Source organism: Sordaria macrospora, chromosome 5, assembly GCF_033870435.1.
Source record: "Sordaria macrospora chromosome 5, complete sequence".
Classification (NCBI taxonomy): Eukaryota; Fungi; Ascomycota; class Sordariomycetes; order Sordariales; family Sordariaceae; genus Sordaria; species Sordaria macrospora.
Window position 1 is genome coordinate 1,498,923 of NC_089375.1, and position 21,629 is coordinate 1,520,551.

A 21,629-nucleotide genomic window follows, 5' to 3' on the forward strand; every position below is an offset into this window, starting at 1 on the left:
CGGCCCTGTGTTATGCAATCAGATCTGTCAATTTGAGAGGTTTCGTCCATATTAGCATTTCTTCCATGATTCCATCCCTATCTATTCTCGCACATACATCTATCCCCGAAAAAAAGAATCTGTTACACTTACACACATCTTATGTGATAATGCCAAGACCTCCGGGTTCATTAACCAGACTGGTCGCCTGACGCGAATCCGCGAAACAGCATTTCGGTATATAGTAGGCTGTGGATTTTGCCTAAACGTGTTAGAACGTCGATCCCAGCATGCACTCAGCCATGAAAAAGTGGCAGCTGTCGTCGATCTCTCTGGCAACAATCTTTCGAGCCTAATATGATCATCAGTGACAGGGAATGAATAGCTTGGTGGGAGACGGGAAGTACTCAGAGTTTGTCCAAACTCGAACCTCCGGCCCAACGCATAACATACTCGGATCAAAAGTGGAACCATGAAAAATGAAAGATGTAAAATATAAATTTATTCTCTTCCCATCCGTTAATGACAGGCCCAATCTCATAATCCCTCGTATCGTCATCATCACACTCATCGACACTTCTCCCTCGTCCTGTCCGTCTTGTCTCCAAACACCTTTCTGTCTGCGGATCATTGTCTTGTACGCCATCGGGCCCTAGCCCAAAGGAAATCCCACACATGCTGAAGAAAGCAATTTTGAACATATGCTACATGAATGAACGCAACCAACAGTGTTTCATGAGAGTCGTTGCTTTTATAGGTAAGCAAGGAAGAAAAGTGCGGCAAAGAAAAAAAGGAAAAAAAAAAAAGAATGCAAACAATGCCCAAAGAATGCCGTTGAACTCCCCAGAAATTTTTACCCTTGAATGAGTAGGGCAATCGGTGTATAGAAGAAACAAAACAGTCTGGGGTTCGTTATACAATCATGCCTGCCCAGGGACTGCCTCAAGGCTCTTTAACAAAAACAGTGCTGAGCTTGATTTGTTCGCAACCAACGCTCTCCAGGGTATTCTCGATCGTGGATTAAAAAAATAGACTTTCAGCGTCTGCTGATCGTTCAGTAGGCCACACCACCACTACCTCGCCCAACGGTCTTATAGTTGTAGCTCATGTACTGTCCATCGTCGCCAAGGGTGTCGAAGCGGCTGATTCCAGCGTCGGACTTTTCGAGACCGGTACTGTAGCCGCTGAAGTAGTAGCCGATCACCACGACAAGGTAGCTCAAAAGCAAGATGCTGCCCTTGAAGTAGTTGCTCTTCCCTTCGCCGTACATGTAGCTCAACAGGAAGACACAGAGGATGACAGTGACCATATCCCACTGCGGGAAGAGGAGGCTGAACGTATAGCGTGCCATATCTGCGACCGGTACATCTGCGGGACAGATGGCGGAGAACAGCACGAGTGCCGGAATCTGCAACAGGCAGACTTGCAGGGCATATGCTGAACCGATCTCCATGGAGAGCGCGATGTTGCCATTCATAGCAAAGGAGATGGCGTTCTGATTAGGTACAAGTTAGCATTGTGTTTCCATACAACAGAGGTCGGATCACAGCTTACCAAAAACTCAGTGGTGTTGGGAACAAGGGCAAACAGCGTGATGCCAAGGAACTTCTCGTCAATCTCGAAACTCTCAAGAACCACATCCACAGTGTCCACTAGGATCTCGGCAATCATAGCGTAGAGAACAGTGGCTCCCATGAGAATGATGGAACTCTTGAGACGGCTCCAGTTGGGCGCATCGTGACCACCTCCTGCGTGTGCGGCAGTAGTAGACTCGCCGCCAACCTCTTCGGGATCCGGGAAAGTGGCAGTACGGGTCAAGCCATGGCGGCTTGCAGGAGCAGGCGGTTGCTGACCTGTTATCGAGGAGCCTCTTTCAAGGTGCGAAGTACGTCTTTGGCTCGAATAGTTCCTGGCTGCTACGGTGGCGGCGGTAGCTGCAATCTCAGCGACCTGGTGCACTAGATTGTTATTCTCGGCATCAGTGAAGCCGGGAATGTTGAGGATGGTCGCCGAATGTTGACTGTCGGTACCACCATATCCAGTTGATTTAGGAGGGACCATATGGGGAGTGCTGTTAGTCCTGATAGTCCCTGAGATAGATGAGCCTGGCCGTTGCTGCTCGTCAGAGGGGCCCTGGTGACCAACTTGGCGAAGGGATTGACCGAGAATGCGCTTATAGAGATGCGAGTCACGAACGTCAGCACCTGTGGTCTCACCGAGCGAGGTATGCGCCGCTGAAGGCCGAGCACTATTGCGGGCTGTGTTATCCTCATGCTTCTTCTCATCCGCATCGGTATTCCAGATAACGGCGGCATGGGTGCGAAGCGTAAACCAAAGGCCAATAATGTATGACAAGAACAGCAGACCAGCGGCGATATAGCAGTAGGGACGGACCGCCTCCAGATAAAACCGGTCATTCATAGCCGGAGTCTGCGAGAAATAACAGCGACGGCAATCTCTCACTGAGCCCCTGGGATGATCAAAGTTAATACAATCCTGGCAGGTAAGCTCGTGGGTTCCGTAAATCTGATAGAACAAAGTCGGACCAAAGGCGCCAATGACGGCGAATAGCAGCATGGTTGATGTCACACCGGCTGATTTGGCGTTGAAGCGCTGTGTCTTGCGCTTAATGGCGCCACAGCACATGGAGAGACCCGGAAGGAAAAGAATACCGGCAAAGATGCTCCCCACAATGCTTCCTTCGACCAGCTGGCCTTTGCCCTGCTGCAGAGCAACGCAGTAAAGGAAGACCTCAACAATGGTTGAGAAGAATGCGTTGATGGCAGCACCGAAGCCCATCGACGACTGGGCAGAGATGGAAGCAACGGCTTGACCGATGAAGTAAGCAAGAGGGATGATGGAGAAGAGGCCAGCGACGAACAAAAAGGCGGGCGAGGTAAGGAAGTTGTCGATTTTAAGCATGCCTTCAAGGACAATCCAGTCAAAGATGACGAACATGACGATGGCCATCAGATTAACCAGGAAAATGTTGGTTCCGTCGATGGTATACTTCCAGTACTTTATACCGACAGCACGATACGTGCAAATGAGGATGGAAGAGTGCGGCGTGGTGGAGGCCCGGGCAGTTGAGATGTCGGATTCGAACCACAGGGCCAGAGGATGGCGTCGAAGATGGTCGATGAGAAGCATAGTGACCTTACCCATGGGAATCCAGAACACCAGGAACCAACAGATTGCCGATACAATGAAGAGCGAGGGCATAATCAGGGTGTAGAAGAAGAGGAAGTAAATGACGCGCCCAACATTCCATTGGCCACGACCGAACAGTCTTCTCTTCATGCGAGGAAGGTCAGGATCGGAAACATGACCACGACCGCGGCCGAGCAGGCTCTCCGTCTCGTCGGGTTCCGAGTCCAAACTCCGGCGGGAATGACCAATAATCGACCGGTCTCGCTCGGGACCAAAGAACAGGCGGCCATCCTCGAGGTCACCACTCTGCCATTGCTCGTACTCGCTGATGCTTCTGCCTTCGCCCTGGTCCTCGTCCAGATAGGCATCCTGTTGCTCCAAGCGGATGAACTTGCCGAATGGATAGAACAGGTAACCACCAAGACCCCAGAGGACTCGTCCGTACTCCCTACCACTAGGAGCGGCGGCAAAGATGAAGCAGACAATGGCACCCGTGTAAGCAATGATGGACATCCACCAGCCAAAGGCCAAGGTCCACATGATGTTGAAGAACAGCAGCCATCGACTGACATGCCCTCCAGGTGAGGAGTGGATATCTCCCTCGGCCGTCTTTTGGACCGAACGGTCCTTTTTGTACAAGGCAGGCTTCCACAGCCTGATGCCGAAGGGGTGTGTCTCGTTGATTGCCTGCTGACGGTCCTTCAGCGTAAAGCTTTCGGCGTCACTGATGTCACCATCATCGTCCTCAACCGGCGTCTCTCCCTCGACACTGTCTTCTTCAGCTGGAGGGGGCAGATCGACTTGCTCTTCCTGAGCCGGAGTGTCCACTTCTTCGATGACGTCCGGGGGTTCTCGATCTCGGCTATCGTTTGCTCCATCTTCATCCAAAATCGAGTGTACTCGGGACAAGGGAGCCGGAGGCAGGTTTCGCCTGCGGGCTGCAGAGCCACTGTAGCTCTTCTGGCGCTCAGCAGCATCACGCTCGACTTCAGTTATGTCGTCGTCGACAGAGAAGACCTCGCCCCGATGGGGAGCCTGGGCATTGGACGAAGTGCGTCGTGTCATTGGGGGCTTGCGAGGTCGTGGTCGTCCGCGATCGGGACCTAGCATGGGCGAACGGGGGATGGCGGATTGGGATGCTCGGGAAACGGCACGTTCACGCTCGGATGGTGCGATAGAGGGTGCGCCCTCCGCATTGACCATGTTGGCGGCGGTAGGGCTGTTGACGGCACCTATATATACGCATGATATGGTCAGCGAGGGTACGATACATCCAAGAAAGTCCAAGAATGGCCCAGGATGCCAAGGTGGGCAGTGGGGGGAAGATCGCAGAAGAAATACCCACCAGGAAGGCCGGTAGGGTCAGCCAGCCTCCGCACAGTGTCGGTGGGCTGGAAGCTGGTATCCGGAGGGTTCATGCCGGCATCGTCATGTCGGGCTCCGGTGGTGTTGATGGGATCCAGGCGCGAACTTCGGCGCGTGTTGGTCGGAGACGGATCGGGACGGTCTTCATCGCCCGCCTGGGAGGGAGGACCCATGGTGAGGGGTTGTGTGTGTGGATAGCAATGCCAATGGATGGTGATCAACAGCAATGGTGTGTTGTGACTTTTGGTGCTAGGAAGTATACCAGGATCAAACGATGTACGTAGGGTGTTGTTGTGGATGCAGAATTCCGTCCGTTCTTTTCTGCAAGCGAAAAAGAAGGATCAGACCTCGAAGTCTTCAGCGGTAGCGGTAGGCAGGTAAATATGGCGAGATCTGTCGCAGCGTAGGAGTTGGCGACAAGCTAGGAGAAGGATGTTTGGTGTTCGGATCTAGATCACAGTGACTCGGTGAACAAGTGAGGCGAGATTTCTAGTTGGTATGGCACGACAGTTGCACCAAGTAGTGGAGAAGGACGGGTTCATGATCTCGGGGATCCTCCAGACTTGAACTGGCGGCCGCGACAGTGGACGGGATGAGGTTTTCTTAAAGAAAGTACGGATGATCAGAATGCTGGAAATGCGACAAGTGACTGCTCTTGAAAAGTGGACGGTTGGTGGGCGTGGCCTGATGACCCGAGTTGGTTGCGACTGTTGCGAAAGCCCGAAGCTGGTGGTTGTGTCTTTACTTTGTTGCAGCGCTTGTCAGTGTGAAGCAGGAAAAGATCGACCTCGCTGGCCCTTGCCCGTACTGTGCAGCGTCTTCCCTGTAGGCAGCTGTGTTATGGCTAGCTGTACCCCTACCCTGAAAAATAAAACACTGGCGTGTTGCCGCTCGGGCTGCAAAGACGGAACACGCTAGAGACTTTCCAAAGTTATCGGGCTGAAAGTCTATTCCAACTAGTAGGGATGAAAGCCTTGGATCAGGTCTGAAGAGTCGCGAAAGGGAAAGGAAGATGAAAACCAAGGACGGAAAGAGTTGGAGACAAGAGTCAACTTTTTCTGATATGGAAATTTGGGGGATAACACCAGCATGACGCCTGCCCGAACAAACCACAAGCACTGCGGAAGGTGCCGCTGCCTGCAACTGTCGCTGCAACTGCAACCACTTTCATGGAACTTGAGCACAGACATTCCATTGCAACAGATAACGGCCTTCCTCTTTGAGTTTCAGACCTTTAACATCTTCCTTTCTTGTTGAAAGTATTATCAGGACCCTGAAGTGGTGTATAAAGAGAAACAAACACCGAGTTGCACAATAGTCCTTGTCAACTTCCATCTCTCTTTAAAACAAATACGATGTTATTCATTCCATCTCTGCCTATGTACACTGCTGCAGCACAGTATCAGCTTGCGCAAAGACACTTCGGACTTCGATTCAAGCCGCCCATGTCTCGATCTTGGCAAGTTGGCGCATCTGGAACCAAGACGGGAACAGCGCGAGGGAGGATTCAGTGTGACCGCCGCCTGCGCCGGTTGGCCAGCACGAGTTGCTGACACCATTTTGTGGAGGGTGAGGAAAGCCAAATGCCCTCTCCCGGTCGACGCCGGTCTCAAAGCCATCACGATTCTCATGGACCGTGATGGATGACTGATCCAGGTTTGCCAGGCTCACCAGGGTGACCCCTTCTGTGCCCTGCTAGGCCTGCCCGTTTGACAACCCCCACACCATCAGCTGAGCTGATATCGCAGGGCCGCCTCACCTCTCACTACATCGAGTTATCACCATGTGAATCGAGGGTTGTGAAGTGAAAGCACGGTGTAGCATGACTGCGACGGGTATACATGTGCATTTCAGACCAGGATGAGTATGGGAAACGATTGCTCATTCTCATGGCTAACAGAAATCCATTAACCGTTTCAAAGCAACCGTCATCCATCATCAAGTCTTGATCTTGAACCAAGCCGGTTATCAATGACTATTTTGACTCGGAGACCAAAAAAAATAAAATTCTTTCAGTCACACTGAAGGGAAAGGATGGTGATTGCCCATTAGAATAAGAAGCCAACTGATAGGTAACCGCGTGAAAGAGGGGTAGCTGAGCGACAGGCTCATGGGAATGAGACATGCGCAGTGACATGTGCGGTGCATCCTTCTGTGCCATCTCCCTCACTGTAAAAAGGTTAGAAATGGAAGCGATAAATGTTGAAACATTGACAGGAAGAGATGATTTTTAAAGACGCATTGCACAGCAAGTCTCAAGTATGAGGATGACAAGCATCTGCAGGGAAAGGTGAATATGCGTGCTGGTAGCAATCGTGACGGGACCGCACCGTAGCATGACGGGGACCTTTTGGAGTTAGCGAGATCCCACAGCACACGCAGCATGTGGAGTTTGACGACGCAGCTGAGCCTCGAAAGGGAAACTGACAAAGTGACATCATTTTCAAGACTTTACCCATTTGAAGCTCCCCTGCGACTGCTGCGAGCCTGGAGCCACGAAGTCACGTGTAGCACCACAAAGCACGAGCCTCTGTCGTCTATGGGTACGTACCTGCCTGACATGGCGTTCTGATAGAGGCGGGAGCTGAGTCTTGGCATTGAGAGCCGGCCGGGCGTGTTGCGTTGACCTGAAGCTGCCTGTCTTCAGCGTCAGCGAAGGTCACCGAACGCCATCACCACCTCCACCATTCCACCACTAGTAAACATCACCACCAACAACCCACCATTACGAACGAGTGTCGGCGCATCGCAACACACAACCTCGACGAACAAGCGACGACCGAATCCCCATCACGCAACCAAGGGCAAGCTTCTCTCACCTCGCACAACACAACGGACAAACAACCTCACTAATTCCCCCCGCGAGAGCTCCGTCTCTCCCCCACACGCCGTCACCATGGCGCTCGACAACTACTACCACAACAAGATCGAGGCGATGAAGCTCGAGATCCTCAAGGGTCAAGCCGTCCTCCGCCGTCTCGAAGCACAACGAAATGATTACAACTCGCGCGTGCGCCTGCTCAGGGAAGAGCTCGGTCTGCTACAACAGCCCGGGTCCTATGTGGGTGAGGTCGTCAAGGTTATGAGCACAAAGAAGGTCCTCGTCAAGGTGCACCCCGAGGGCAAATACGGTATGCGCTTCCTACCTAAAACTGCAGTGTCCTGTGTTACGGATGGATGAATGATGGAAAGTACTAACCTTGTTGCCTCCGCCGCCCACCAGTCGTCGATGTATCCGATAATGTCGACATCACCAAGCTCACCGTCGGCAAGCGCGTCACCCTCCTCTCAGACTCGTATAAGCTCGAAAAGATGCTTCCTTCCTCAGTAGACCCGCTCGTGTCCCTCATGATGGTCGAAAAGGTGCCCGACAGTACCTACGATATGATTGGTGGTCTGGACCAGCAAATCAAGGAGATCAAGGAGGTGATCGAGCTCGGCCTCAAGCACCCCGAGCTGTTCGAGTCGCTAGGTATCGCGCAACCAAAGGGTGTCCTACTCTACGGCCCTCCCGGTACCGGCAAGACCCTGCTCGCCCGTGCCGTCGCCCATCACACCGACTGCAAGTTCATCCGCGTGTCGGGCTCCGAGCTCGTGCAAAAGTACATTGGCGAGGGCTCCCGCATGGTGCGCGAGCTGTTCGTTATGGCGCGTGAGCACGCTCCTTCCATCATTTTCATGGACGAGATCGACTCCATCGGTTCTTCGCGTGTCGAGGGCTCGTCGGGCGGCGACTCCGAAGTCCAGCGCACCATGTTGGAACTCCTCAACCAGCTCGACGGTTTCGAGCCGACCAAGAACATCAAGGTCATCATGGCCACCAACCGTCTCGACATTCTCGACCCCGCCCTGTTGCGCCCCGGCCGTATCGACCGCAAGATCGAGTTCCCCCCTCCGAGTGTCGAGGCCCGCGCCGACATTCTGCGCATCCACAGCCGCAAGATGAACCTGACGCGCGGCATCAACCTGACCAAGATCGCCGAGAAGATGAACGGGTGCTCGGGTGCCGAGCTCAAGGGTGTCTGTACCGAGGCCGGCATGTACGCCCTCCGCGAGAGGCGCGTGCACGTCACGCAGGAGGACTTTGAGCTGGCCACGGCCAAGATCCTGAATAAGCATGATGACAAGGAGGTGTCGTTGGCCAAGTTGTGGCGTTAAGTTTTACTCGGAAGAGAGGAGGAAAACGGAACGGGGAGAAAGGGGAAGAAATGGCAAAGAGGGATTCAACTGCGTACAACGATACGATACAGAATACTACAATATTACTCTTTACGAAGAAAAGTACACTACGTACTGGATCTGTTCGCTTGCTTACACTTGCCGTGCTCGCCGCAGGGCATCTTTCTTGAGTCTGTCTTCACTGGTTCTAATAGATTCTTTTAAGCGTACCGTGTGGTTGTATATTACAAAGAGCGGAATTCCTAGCGCAACAAGTCACAGACAGGTTGGTCACCCACCAGATGACAACAGAGATACTCTTAGTACACACTGTTCAAAGTGATACATTCGATGTACACTACATGATGCCTTTGGACTTCTATAGGAGGTTACTTAGACCAGGCATTACCGTTAAGTCCAAGGTGGCTTTCTTTGCACTGGGTGGTCATCACTGGATGTCCCAAAACCATCACGCGACAGGTAAAAACGTGATCTTACTAAAGGAAGGAGGGTACATTAACAGTTCATTAGAGTGGTCTGTGTATAGAAGTCTACTGTAAAGTATTTGTAAGCTTCTGAGACAGCGTGGCTACCCATGGGTGGGTGAGTGGCGAACCCTCATAGTCTAATCTTTGGTAATAATCTTGAACTTCATCTTAGCGACGATGAGCACTCGTATCTCTTCTGCTCTTATACCATACTCTCCAATATGTTGGACGGAAACTAATGTGAAGAAAAAGTATACAGACCATATGCTAGCTACTATACAACCTAACTCCCGTATGAACACCGTCTCGAACGCCGATAAAACGCGCCACATGCAAGTGAATGCTACCTACTTTTACAAACCACAAACCATAAACCAGACAGACACAGAAGAACGCCATACCTCCCTCCTTTTGTCACCATGCAATTTGCGAAGGAACACAATGCCTGCAGTGAATCAACGTAGGTAATGGTAAAATGGTAATAATGTAGTAAACGACAGAAAAAGGTGCAGAAGCGGGGGTAACTGGGTAACTGTTGAGGTATGCGTAGACAAAACGACAACGACAACAACTAACAAAAAAACGAAAACAAAACGTGACGAGTAACAGGATGACAAATGCTCTCCCACCAACCCGAGTGACCGACCGAACGACCAGCCAAACCGAAAATATGCTAGTAGTAGTAGTAAGGTAAAAGGAATCATCACCCATCTCTTCGTCCCTTTCTTTCCTTCAGTCCATCCATCAATCCGTTCTTTCTTTCTTACAATTCCGTCCCCTGCCTTCGTTCGTTATATGGTCCACCGCTGTGTTATGATTGGGAACAACAACCGATTAAAACCATATTGATATACCCTTCCTTGCCATCCCATTTCATATCCATTCCATCCATTCCGTTCAATGCCCAAATGCTCTTTGCTTTTTCCGTCTTTATGTCCTTTCGCCGAACCGGAACCTCAACCCCTTATCGAGAAAAAGGCCCAGTGCCCAACTGACTCTGACCTGAACTGATCAACTTGTGTACAATGCTTCATCCCCTCGTATCATCTCACAAAGCCAAGCTGCCGCTCCTGACTCTGCTACTGCCTCTCCTCCCACCAGCCCCACTAACGGTGCCGGTATGAGAACGCTCCTCCAGGCGCCAGATCCACTCGATGACCGTCTCGTAGCAGAGGACGAACTGCCTTAGACTCTGAACCATGCTCAATCGTTGACCACGGAAATCCTCAACGGTCCTGGCGATGAGGTCGAGCGTGTCATCATCGACCCAGGTGGTATCGATGCCTTCGTCATGCTTGCTTTCCTCCTTCGTCTCGTTTGATGCTGGTAGTGGTGCGCCGAAGTCGAAGCCCTTGCTCTCGTCCAAGTTCCTCATCCCTCCTAGGCCGCCGGGTCCGTGATCGAATTGAAGCTTATGTCCACCCATCGGGATGTCGCCGTCCGAGTCGCGGTTACTTTCGGTTGCCTGTCGCTTAGAAGGCTTGACTCCGTCCATGACCCCATCGGCCTCACTCTCGTTTTCTGAGATCCTGCGCCCGCCAAAGCGGTTATCGATTCGTCGGTCTGCCTGCTCGGCCTTGCGCATCCGTTGGCGCTTGAGCATGTCGATCACACTGTCAACCGTGCAGAAGGCGCCTGTCCGGCCGCAGCCTGCAGAGCAATGCACCAGCATGGGACGCGCGTGATCGTTCGGTTCGGGTGCGTCGTTCGGGTCGAGGGGCAGTGAATCGCCGCGCTTGAGACGGTTGGTGAAGTTTTTGACGTCAACCTGCATCTCGTCGGAGGGGGCCGCGCCGGAGATTTCAAGAGCAGGTGCCGCTCGTTGCATGACGTTGGCAAGCTCGACCAGGGCGAGGAGGTGGCTCGGTTGAGCCGGCGCTCCAAAGTCGGGCCAAGAGGGGTAGTGGAGTTGGGTGATTTCGCGCATCGGGAGGAATGGATGAGCGGCGTGGCTCAGGGCGAACTTGCGGATGATGACATATGGTGTCTCTGACGAAGCCGCAGCGGGCTGCTGTGTGCCGTCGAGGTTTGGCTGCATCGTTGTGGTATTGGCACGACGGCGGCCAGTCTCCGCTCCGCCAGCTTGTGGTGGGTCCCAGGGGAATGCACCTTGCGTAGCATTCCCAGAAGGTACGTTTGTTGTCGAAGAGGCGGATTCTGACGTTGACGGCACGCCGGCTTGAGAGCCTTGCCTATGCTTGTCAATATCCAAAGACACCTTCTTTTCAGAGAGTACCCGGAGCTTGATAGGGCCGAAGTCTTTGCCTTTCCAGTAGGGATGGCACTTTAGTTGTCCTCCCTCGGATTCGGCCGTCAACATGACAATGACGCGGACGTCCTGATCCCAAATGACTGACCAGAAATCCTGTAAAGATCATCAGTCAGCTACCGACGCACTCAAAACCTAGAATATTCCTCATCAAGTGTCTACGTACCTCAAAAGTAGCCGGTAGCGGGCCCTGGCTGGCGATGTAGCGCTTGTTGCTACGGCTTGCTTGGATGTGGCTCGCATTGACATAATCGCATTCGCCATCACGGCGACCCTGAAGTCTTACCCGCGCGTGTTCGAACGGTAGAATGTCCTTATACCGGTTCTTTCCACCCTTCTCGATTCCGGACAGCTGCACCTTGTCATTCTGTTTAGGGTCCGCGTTGGCACCAGGTGTAAAAACCGAGTAAGCGTCCTTCATCCGAGACTGTTCCCTCAACTCAATGCTAAGGAACTTTTCGGACACCTTCTTGCCGTGGTCACCGCTGTCAGCCGCTTCCTTTAGCCACTTTGGTAAAGTCTCCTTGTTGAGCCCCTGAGGAAGACCAAGGTCCATCTGCCCAACTCCGTCAACCAGATCTTGGTTTTGCCGAATGTTGTTAAAGAAGGGGTTCGGGCCGTTGCCAGTGGTGGGCAACATGACACCGCCAATGACAGGCGGGATGTTGGCTCCTCCGGGACCAGCGGCACCCTGTCCTAGAGACAAGGCTGGCGTTGTGGTAACGGATGACCCACGGTCAATCAGGTCGGGGTATGTTTCGGCGAAAGCCCTAAATCCTCCACGCAGGATATTTGCTGTACCAGAGTAGCCCTCGTTGGTGAATTTCTTGATCATGTTGATGGCGCCCATGGCGTCGCGCCTGTCGGACGAAGAAGCATCATACACGACAAGGTACTTGGCGTTGCGCCAGTTGGAGAACTTGTCTTGATCCTGGTTTCCCGAGAACGTTTGCTGGAGCTTCTGCAAGTTAAATGTTGCTCGCTTCAGTAGGGTTGTCGGAATGCACAGGTTCAAAGAGCCCTTTACCCTGGATACGGCATACTGGGGCGAAACCCGAATATCCAGCAACAAGAGTTCTGAATCATCTCCCTGCTCCATCAGGTCCTTCAGCCGAGCCGGGTCTATCATAGCAGGCCCATCGTTGTTCGCCGCTGCCTTTGGGTTGGGAGGGACAGTATCCGCTCGTCGTTGCTGCATTGGTGGCTCGGCCTTTGTTGATGACATGGACAAGCGCGGGTGGCGGTCGTCGACTCGAGAGATGGAATGGGCCGACTTCCCCCATTCGGCTGGGGTTCCAAATGGGGGATCGATCTGCGCTGGCGATTCTTGCCTGCCCATATTGAAGAAGGAAGGCGCATTGAGGTTGAAGGAAGGCGCGTTGAGGGAGGCTTGGGAGCTCCTCTTCGAGTCCCCGGAGATATAGGCGGAATCGTGTATACTATCATTGTCGCCTGACTGTTTGAGGTTTTGAACGTCCTTGTTGAACTTGAGGTTGGGGAGCGGGCCATGCAGACCCAAACCAGACAGCCTGGGAAGATGGCCGCCCGTGGGCTCGGCACCTAGGCTTAGGTTGTGTCGCTTGGGCGGCTCTGGCCTCTTGAAGCCAAAAGGTGTCGAGGGTCCTGGAGTGCGCGGGCCCATTGTGATGTTGAAGTGCGACCCCGACAGGCTGAAGGACGACTTCCCGAGGTTGGCATCTATCTGCCTCCTGAAGGCCTCGAAGTCGGGGTTCGCATCTATGGGTAGGGGCTTCGGGATTGCTGCCGCGAAGGATTTCACCGAGGAAGACGGCGAGCTCCAGTTTTCATTAGGCAACACGGCCGACTCCAGAGGATCGGCGGCATGGTCGACCGAAAGGCCAAAGTAATTAGGGCTCGGGGTACGAGCATCTTGTTGTTGGGCGGAGTTGCCGGGAGAGAGGCGGGGAGGGTATGGCTGGCCGACGGAGTAGATGCGCGGCGAGGCTAGCGGCGTGCCCGTAGGCTTGTGGGTGAAGTAGGACTGGGAATTCGATCGCGAATGGGGGCCTGGTGTTTTCATGGTGAGGTATGTGGTGGTTGTTGTTGTGGTAGAGTGGGTGTTGGTTCCCTGGTTTGGCGACATGGCTGCTATGTTGGCGACGAAGATTCGCGGTCTTGTCCTACGTTCCGCCACAAATAATTCTTCCCTCGATCGTTTCATAAGGCTCCCATCTTCTGTCGCCGAGACCGACGTGCTTTGCGTTAGAATAAGGGGTAGGTAGTTATAGTGGCTTTGTGGTGGTGATGTTTCTTGCAGTCGGTATTATCCCAGGAGGGTGCGTAGATCGGCTTGAGGCTTTGGGGGGCGAAGCGAAGCAAGTGGCTCGATATATGTCGCAGAGACGAAAGAGTCGCGTCGGGCCAGCCCTGGAAGCGCAAGTCGACAGGAAAGGCTGTAGGTTTCGATGCGAGGTTATGGAGATGTGGTGGACAAGGAGGTACCTTACGTAGGCGCAGGGGAGGATTACTGTAAGTAGTGGAGGTGGATTGCCGAGGGGAGGAGACCGTGGAGGAGACTCGTGGAGAGGAGCCGGTCGGTACAATTGAGAGGAGGGCCCCGTGTTTCGTCGTCAATGTGGACTCTTTTGCAGAAGACGATGTATCGGTGGAGGGGCGTAAAATTGACAGGAACCTGGAGGCGACTACCCTGTCTCAGCAGTGGGGAAAGAGCTGGGCAGGTCGACTTGTTATCGCAGCAGCAGGAAGTGAGTAAGACGAGAATTGCAGGAAGTAGCAGTCTGCAGTGTGTACGTATGTGGTGTAGTGTAGTATACCGTATGTAAGGTATGTATTGGTCGACTGAGTTTGTCCTGGATGGCTCCTTTTGAGGGTCAAGATTGTGATTTCGGAGAGTAGCCGAGTATCGTACTGTGTAGTACTGTGTTAAGGTTGTCCTTTCTTTTTTTACGTGGTTGGAGGAGGAGGTTACGAAGAGGGAGAAGAGACGCAAGGGACCACTTTCAAAGAGAAATGGAAAAAAACGAGACGGACCTGACAGGAAGGGGTCTAGGGGAGTTTGACAGAAGAGTGTGTGTGTTATGTGTGCATTGTGGGTGGTGTGTGTCCTGCGTGTGTGAGAGAACTGGAGATAGTGGTGGTGTCCCCCAGAGTGGGTTGATTGAAGGGGGGTACAATAACCTCGACAGGCTGTCAATTTTAAAAAGAACAAGGACAAAAAGGTAAATGGTACAAGTACCTACCGTACCTCTGCAACTCCGACTGGCGGTTGTGGAGCCCCTGACGCGTAGGTGGGGATGGTTTAGAGCACCCCTGTACGGTGATGTCGTTGTCGGTTTCTGTACGGCCCTCAACCTCCAATCTCAAAAGGATCTGGTATCTGGGTCACTTCCGAGGCGCAGACGGCCTCCAGATTCGAAGCTGAATGAGGCTCAGCTTCGTAAACAGACTCGGAATTGGTCTGGCCAAGTCGGATGTCGGATTGGCCCCAACTGAGCTCGTTATGTTGCGACTAGTTAACTGCAGTACACTTGTCGCGCGCGGCTTTGTTTCTTCTTTTTGCGATTTAGACTTTTGATGGTGTGGTTGTGGGAGGTAAAGTGCGTACTCGGTACTCAGCACAGTACAACTTGTTGGCACTGGTGGTTGGCGGGGTCCGTTCCATTGCTTTAGTCGTGTCGGGGATGATCGCTGTTGGAAAAATGACAAGACGATCAGGTTCGGCTTCTTGGCGGCCGAGGAAACTTGCGCCCGACCAACTTCGTTTTCGTTTTGGTAGGACTTCTCCTAGAGAGTACTACCCGGTACAGCAACAATACTCTATGACTCTTTGGCGTCGGTGAACTCTACCTCTGGGCTGAAGCGGGTATCAAACTGGCCAGGCGTAGTTGGGCCAGTAAAAGATAACACAATTGGAATGAACAAATTCAGCTTAGTGTAGAGGGTGGGTAACTGTGCGCCAAAAACTGAAAAGCCAGGGGATAGTTGGGGGTTGAAAAAGGCAGATCAGAAACATATCAGCTCGGGATGCAAACCGGTGCAGAAGCGCAATGAGAAAATGCCGGGAAACCAGGGGTCAATGTCTGCACACAAGTTTGATGTCAAACTAGATGGAAGCAATGATCTGCGCTGCTGCAGCTCCCCCCAAAACGACAACCGGCCAGTGTCCGCGTTTTGTCATCGTTGACGTCGCCTTGCTGACCTCATCTACGGGTCGCCCACTCACCAGTGACGAGGATGTCTTCTTTTCCGATAAAGTGGTGTCGAGGCGAAATCCTTCGAGACTACCTACGCCTTCTCATTCACCGGCTCCATCCTCATATGTTTTGTGCTCTTTGCTTCTCGTGCGCATGTCGCCTCTCTCTCACTCCTACGCACGTAGGGCTTCATTATGCTTGTCTAGTAACAGAGACTTGCAGATGAGGGGAGTTGCTTCGTCCGATATGGACTCCAAACAGTCCGGACGGAAGCGGAATGTCGTCACCGTCATCTGTCTCTTACGGCACTCGGCCACGGATATCGGTGCAAACCTGACGTATATGCGCCGTATGTATGTTGAAGCAAGTTGAACCCTTTTGCGGGTTTGTCCCAGCTTCAAGGTGTCGACCGGGTGTCCATGGCTTTGAAATGCTTAGATGGAGAGAAGATGGCAGAAGAGAGACAACATAATTTCAGGTGATAGTGGAGGAATCCAAACAACAAACAGTCAAACGGCAAACCACACAGATACGCCAGGGTCAATGTCCATTTGCACCACTTGTCGTCATAGGTGGTAGCAGCGTCCCGGATATCCGCCGAAGCTTGCAGTCCGTTCATGATAGTACCGGTCCTGGGTTGCGGCGGAGGACGTCCGTATCTGTGTTTGATTTAACTACCTAGCGTTTGTCATCCGGATACTCCCACCTTTGGTTCAACCGGCTAGCGCTTACTTAATTTCTGAGCACGGTGACTCGATGAGGACGAGGTTCTAGATTGGATCGCCGAACATCCGAATCTTGTTAATGGATAAAGAAAGCAATTCGGGGTCAAAGAGTTGAGGAGTCAAAGAAGGTGCCTGTCAATCTCTTCCAGCAAGTGTTCTAGATTCGTTCTTGGGTCGTCGAGTCGTGATAATGGGCGTCTCCAAATCTGGCCAACAGAGAGACTGAGAACGCCAGATTCGGGAATCGGGGGAACCCAACTTCCAAACCATCACGCGATGTTCAATAAACATCGTGACTCTCTCCTAGCGGTCTTACAGGAAGATAATGTTCCCGTCATTTACACGGCGAGAAGGACGATGGTGGTTATGGTCGTCGTCGTCGCCGTCGCCGCCTGGGCATGTGCAACTGCACGCGAAAAGATGGCCGGGCTAGGATTGTACCTTTTTAGCAGCGATGTACCACTGTACCGGCAGGGAAGAATGGAAGCTTGCCCGAGCAACTGGATTGGCACGGTGCTCCAACCCACGGGATGCAGTGGACGGCAGTTAGTGGTGTACCTGCACCTCGCTATACGCCCCAGACTCCGCCATGCACCCGCGCTGTCCTCAGAGTGTAGCGCGCCCAGCCGCTGCTGCCCTGCGAGGTATCGACAGGTGACGCGAGCATGACAACGTCATTGCTCCATTGGGAAACTGCAAACCCCCAGAATCAATTGGTGGTCAAGGACTTTTGAAAGAGGTAGAAGTTACATGTAAAACATGCCCTTGAATGGGATGCCCACCTTCATCACTTGGCTTCTCGTCTGGTAGGCTCCCGCGAGGCTCACCTGGGAGGTTACTAGCGGCGCCAACGTAGATTTTCTGGCCTGACTATGACCGCATCGAGCTCATCCAAATCAAATCTGGCAGAACCGAATGGCTGGGAGAAACCGACGGCTGCGACTTGGCGACGTGGTTGCTATGTTGGAAAGTCTAAAGCCATTTCCACTCCCCGGATTAGCATAAAATCAATATCAGTCACGACATCCATAGCATTTGCGACTCATCCTTTGTGGTTTGACCTTGCCGGTGCTCCGATCACGTTCCGTTTAAGTCGCTCTCTTTTGAAACTCCAACATGTCCAAACGCGGCTTACTCCCAATGCCAAAGTGGAAATGCTAAACGTCCCATGTCCGTCTCGAGGTTCATCGCTGCAACCGCGAACGTCCAAAAAAACTTGGATTCTCGAGACCCAAAGGTCGCATCCGCTCCACCAAGCTTACTCTCCCTTTGTTTCTATGCCATTCTCTCTTATCGTCAACAGCAAGATCTGGTCATCAGAAAAGCCCAATGGGAGATAGCGGCTCCAGGGTCGTTGACCTCATGGAAGCCGGTCAGGTCTCTGAGTCTGGAGCTTTGGCTGCATTGTCTGGTGTCGCGCCGATACACATGTCCGCCCAAGGCATGTTTCAGGGGAGATCAGGGGGTGAATGATCACCAGAATTTTCATGGCTCTGGTAGTGTCGTGGGGCAGGGAAGCCCGTTGAGGTGGCATGCACTGCGTGGTCCGCTTTGGCTAGCGCGGCACTCACACTGCAAGCTTACAAAGAGAGAGGCAGATGGGATGCTTTTTGTTTGGCATTGAGGGACGAGGGGTGCATTGGGAATCGTGCCTTGCTTGAGGAAGCTGGCAGATCAGGGTCCTGCCCTCCCGGCCACGAGGAACCCGTTCCCATGTTCCCATGATCGCGCAATCGAAGCACCATCTGGCAGTTCCAGCTGTTGTATGTCAGGCACGCTACACTGAGACTGATTCATGATGCACAATGTGCTTGTCAAAGATCCGACTGATCTCCTGTTTTTTTCAGGTCCATTGTGGTTCTTGATTCTGACTGCCTGACTATAAGCCTGTTGGACTTCTCAGAGTATAGCTGTCATCATTACGCTGCCGCCGTTAACTGTCATGAACAGCCAACCTAGCTTCATCCTGGCGTGACTTGTTTGCTGCCCGAAACCAACATCGGTAACCGGCAAATGGATCCCTCGTTATCCTCTTCGATCACGAGATGTCTGAAAAATGGAGAAAGCCAACACATCCCAGTTGACAACTCTTGGACCCTCTGGAACATGGACAGAATGCCATCTTGTTCTGGAAAACTGGAGATATCCGCGCAGCCCGTTCAAAAAGCATCGATCCCGTGCCTGGAGCTCGGGGGATTGCCAAGGGGACTTGCCTGGAAGTGGAATTGGTACCGATACAATTACGTAGACGGCATCGTGTCGTCGCCGCACAGTAGAAGCACGAGAACAACGAGCCGGTGCATTCGGGGCAGAAGCAGGCCTGAAAATGCCCGTCCCGTGGGGACCATTTTTTGATTTTTAGGGGTCCTGTCCCTCCTCAGTTGTGCCGTCCCAGGCCATCTCCCGTCCATCCATGGTGTTCACAACATATGGATGGCGGTAGGGTGTGGTCAACCCGAGATGTCTCAGGATGGCCGAGTAATCACAGGGCCAGATTCCAGCTTACTTGGCGATCAAGGGAAAAGTGGGACTTTTTGCTAACCTCCTCTTATAAAAGAGGGGAAGATTTTTCAATAAGACAGCGAAATATTATAAAATAGACTTTACATTATTTTATCACTAAACTAACCTATATGTTTTTGTATTATTATATTATACAGCAATATTTACTAGCATACTACAATTGTAAAGTTTAAAATACTATTCAATTAGGTAGAAAATAAATAAATTAGTTGTTTGTTATAATGCTCTAACTGGCTTATACTAATAGCACTAGTATAGAGATACTACAATGAACTGTGCACTTGTAGCTGAGCGGAGCGGAAGCGGTAGGAAGTACAACAGCAGTGCTGAAGGAAGCAGCGTAGTTGTAAAGACAATAGAGAAATGTTGTAAAAGAGGTCTTAGAGAGAAGTCTGCTCCTAAGACAGAAGAGTATAGTAGACTCTGCACTGTAAGAAACAACTATTATAGTAAACTCTGCACTATAGGAGTAGATTGTATTGTATTACTTGGATTGTGCTTGCTTGCTAGCTTAAGGAATGACTAACTAAAGGAAGAAGTCTTTATATACACGAACGTTAAGTATGAAGAAGCTTCCAGAGTGTAGAAGCTTTTGTAAGTTGATAAGAGTGCTTGTAGGAGTACTATACTATGAAAGGATTAAACTGAATCTATGAGCTTCTGGTGCATTCTATGATGATAAATCGGTCTAGAAGAAATACTGACAAGTTAGAGAATCCCAAAGTATAGTGGCAAATGTCATGTCGCTGGCGGACCACTACATCACTAGGCTATGTTCCAAAAGAATACAAGTAGCCAAAGCTGGCAATTCGGTCGCTCAAGTGGTCTTATATAGTTGTGATAGCAGTCGAGAGATACAACTGCAAGGCTGCTATCACGGCAAAAACTTTGTATTTTAGCACGTTCTGTGGGAGCTGAGTTCACTGATTCCGTAAAAGGAATAGTTCAATCAGCCTTCTTTACTACAAGGTAGTATAAGGCAGTTACAAAGCACAGTGCTAGCCACACGTTAATACTAGTGAGTTGTACTATTAATTAAGTATAAGTACTTTCTTTAATACTTTCTCTAGTATAAATATAAGTACAAGTGTAAGTATAAGTACCTCCCTTTTTCTTACTAAGATCTATCTTATAATCGCTTTTTTTATTTCTATATACAGTTTTACCATTTCCTTTCCAAATTTTATAATATTCTAATATAGTATTTTTCTTAAAGCTTTTATTTATAATAAGGTAAATACGAGAATAGGAATTAGATAAAATAGTATAGAAGAAGCTATTGGAGTAACAAATAATAATAGTCTTGATGGTCTAATAGTAAGCTTAGAAGTAGTAAGTTAAATAAGTAGCGATTAATATATAAAAGTAGTAGTAAAGTCTAGTCTTCCTTCTCCCTTTCTTCCTTTTTCTCTTCTTCCTCATTATTCTCTTTATTATATAATACTTTAATAAAACTATCATCTTCATTAGTGTTATTATTAATAAGCGTGCTCTCGTTTTCCAATAATACTATAATTATTTACGTATTAAAATAGCGAATATAATTGATAATGAATTTAAAGATAGGCTCGTTCATAAAAGTAACAACTTATATATCAATAGCCGCGGCTATTCAAAATACTGTTTGTAATGAAAGAGGAGAATAATGAACAAAAGAAAAAAGTTCTAAATATTGTTAAATAGTAGCGAAAATCACTGTAGTAGTATTGGAAAAGGAAGAAAGAATTTATTACCTAAATCAACATTGAATAAATCGTTTAAAAAGAAAGTTATTGATACCGGAATCCCTGGATTCCTGATATCGTTGGCCATACCCTGTATTATAGCTTAGACTAGTCATGACAGCCCAGATTAGCTGGGCTGCCATGGAGGCTCTGGTGCCTGCCCAGCCGTTGCCCTGCGCTCGGGCCACCTAGCTCGCTGCACTGCATATCTACTGTAGACAGACGGCTGGCTGGAAGCCAGGTCTTTCTTCAAAGACAATCTCTTTTTTACCCTTTATTTACACACAATATGGCCTCACTCTCATGATCCTCTGTATTGAGTGTAAATCTCACAATTCCCGTATCAGTTATTAAGTAAGTTATTTACCGCCCGTTAGAAAATTTGTAGTAATAGAACACTCTTTTTATCTAATTAAAAAACACTACCTTCTTCTTTTATACTGTTATTAAGAATATTTTATTTGAAAGCGAAAATATAATTACTATTTTTTAACTATTCCTATTTTTAATTTTCAAAGTAAACGTTACAATACACTTTACTTTTACTATTATAACTTTTTACCTAACGATTATACAATTGTTTTTTAAATCTACAAATTTATAATTCAATAATAATACTTTTTGTAAGGGTTCTACGAGGTATTCACACAGGTAGGCCTTGGTGAAAGTGATAATATTTGACAAAGAGGAAAAGGGAAGTCTGTGCCAGTATGGCATGGAGCTTACAGCTAAATACACAAGAGAGGTGCGTATATCGAAGGTGCTAGAAACGCCAAGGTCGAAAATGTGGTTCGTGCGGCATACCCCAGGAGTGCACCCAGTCAGAGGGCAGGCCTGGCTTTCATAGAGTTCAAGCCAGGCAAACACCCCTAGGCGCCAGCCCCATGACACTTTTTATACTTCATGACTAATTATCTTTATAGCTATATAATCATTTTCTTATTTGTCATAGGGCTGGCGCCTAGGGGTGTTTGCCTGGCTTGAACTCTATGAAAGCCAGGCCTGCCCTCTGACTGGGTGCACTCCTGGGGTATGCCGCACGAACCACATTTTCGACCTTGGCGTTTCTAGCA

The 21,629-nt window shown here is 50.5% G+C and overlaps 3 protein-coding genes across 3 annotated transcripts; 1 reads left to right on the top strand and 2 right to left on the bottom strand.

The window, feature by feature from the left end:
• Positions 1-95: 95 nt before the first annotated feature.
• On the bottom strand, positions 96-5,541 carry SMAC4_04124 (uncharacterized protein). Its single transcript, XM_003346643.2, has 3 exons — positions 4,475-5,541; positions 1,534-4,361; positions 96-1,474 (listed from the first exon to the last, which is right to left on the bottom strand). Exons 1-3 carry the CDS (start codon positions 4,665-4,667, stop codon positions 1,034-1,036), a joined length of 3,462 nt encoding a protein of 1,153 aa, XP_003346691.1. The 5' UTR covers positions 4,668-5,541; the 3' UTR covers positions 96-1,033.
• A 1,566-nt stretch (positions 5,542-7,107) lies between these two features.
• SMAC4_04125 (uncharacterized protein) lies at positions 7,108-8,969 on the top strand. The gene is made up of 2 exons (XM_066090059.1): positions 7,108-7,625; positions 7,718-8,969. The coding sequence occupies exons 1-2, from the start codon at positions 7,391-7,393 to the stop codon at positions 8,650-8,652; spliced, it is 1,170 nt and encodes a 389-aa protein (XP_065947144.1). The 5' UTR covers positions 7,108-7,390; the 3' UTR covers positions 8,653-8,969.
• A 454-nt stretch (positions 8,970-9,423) lies between these two features.
• On the bottom strand, positions 9,424-14,389 carry SMAC4_04126 (uncharacterized protein). The gene is made up of 2 exons (XM_003346645.3): positions 11,576-14,389; positions 9,424-11,505 (listed from the first exon to the last, which is right to left on the bottom strand). Exons 1-2 carry the CDS (start codon positions 13,589-13,591, stop codon positions 10,189-10,191), a joined length of 3,333 nt encoding a protein of 1,110 aa, XP_003346693.2. The 5' UTR covers positions 13,592-14,389; the 3' UTR covers positions 9,424-10,188.
• Between the last annotated feature and the right edge of the window lie 7,240 nt (positions 14,390-21,629).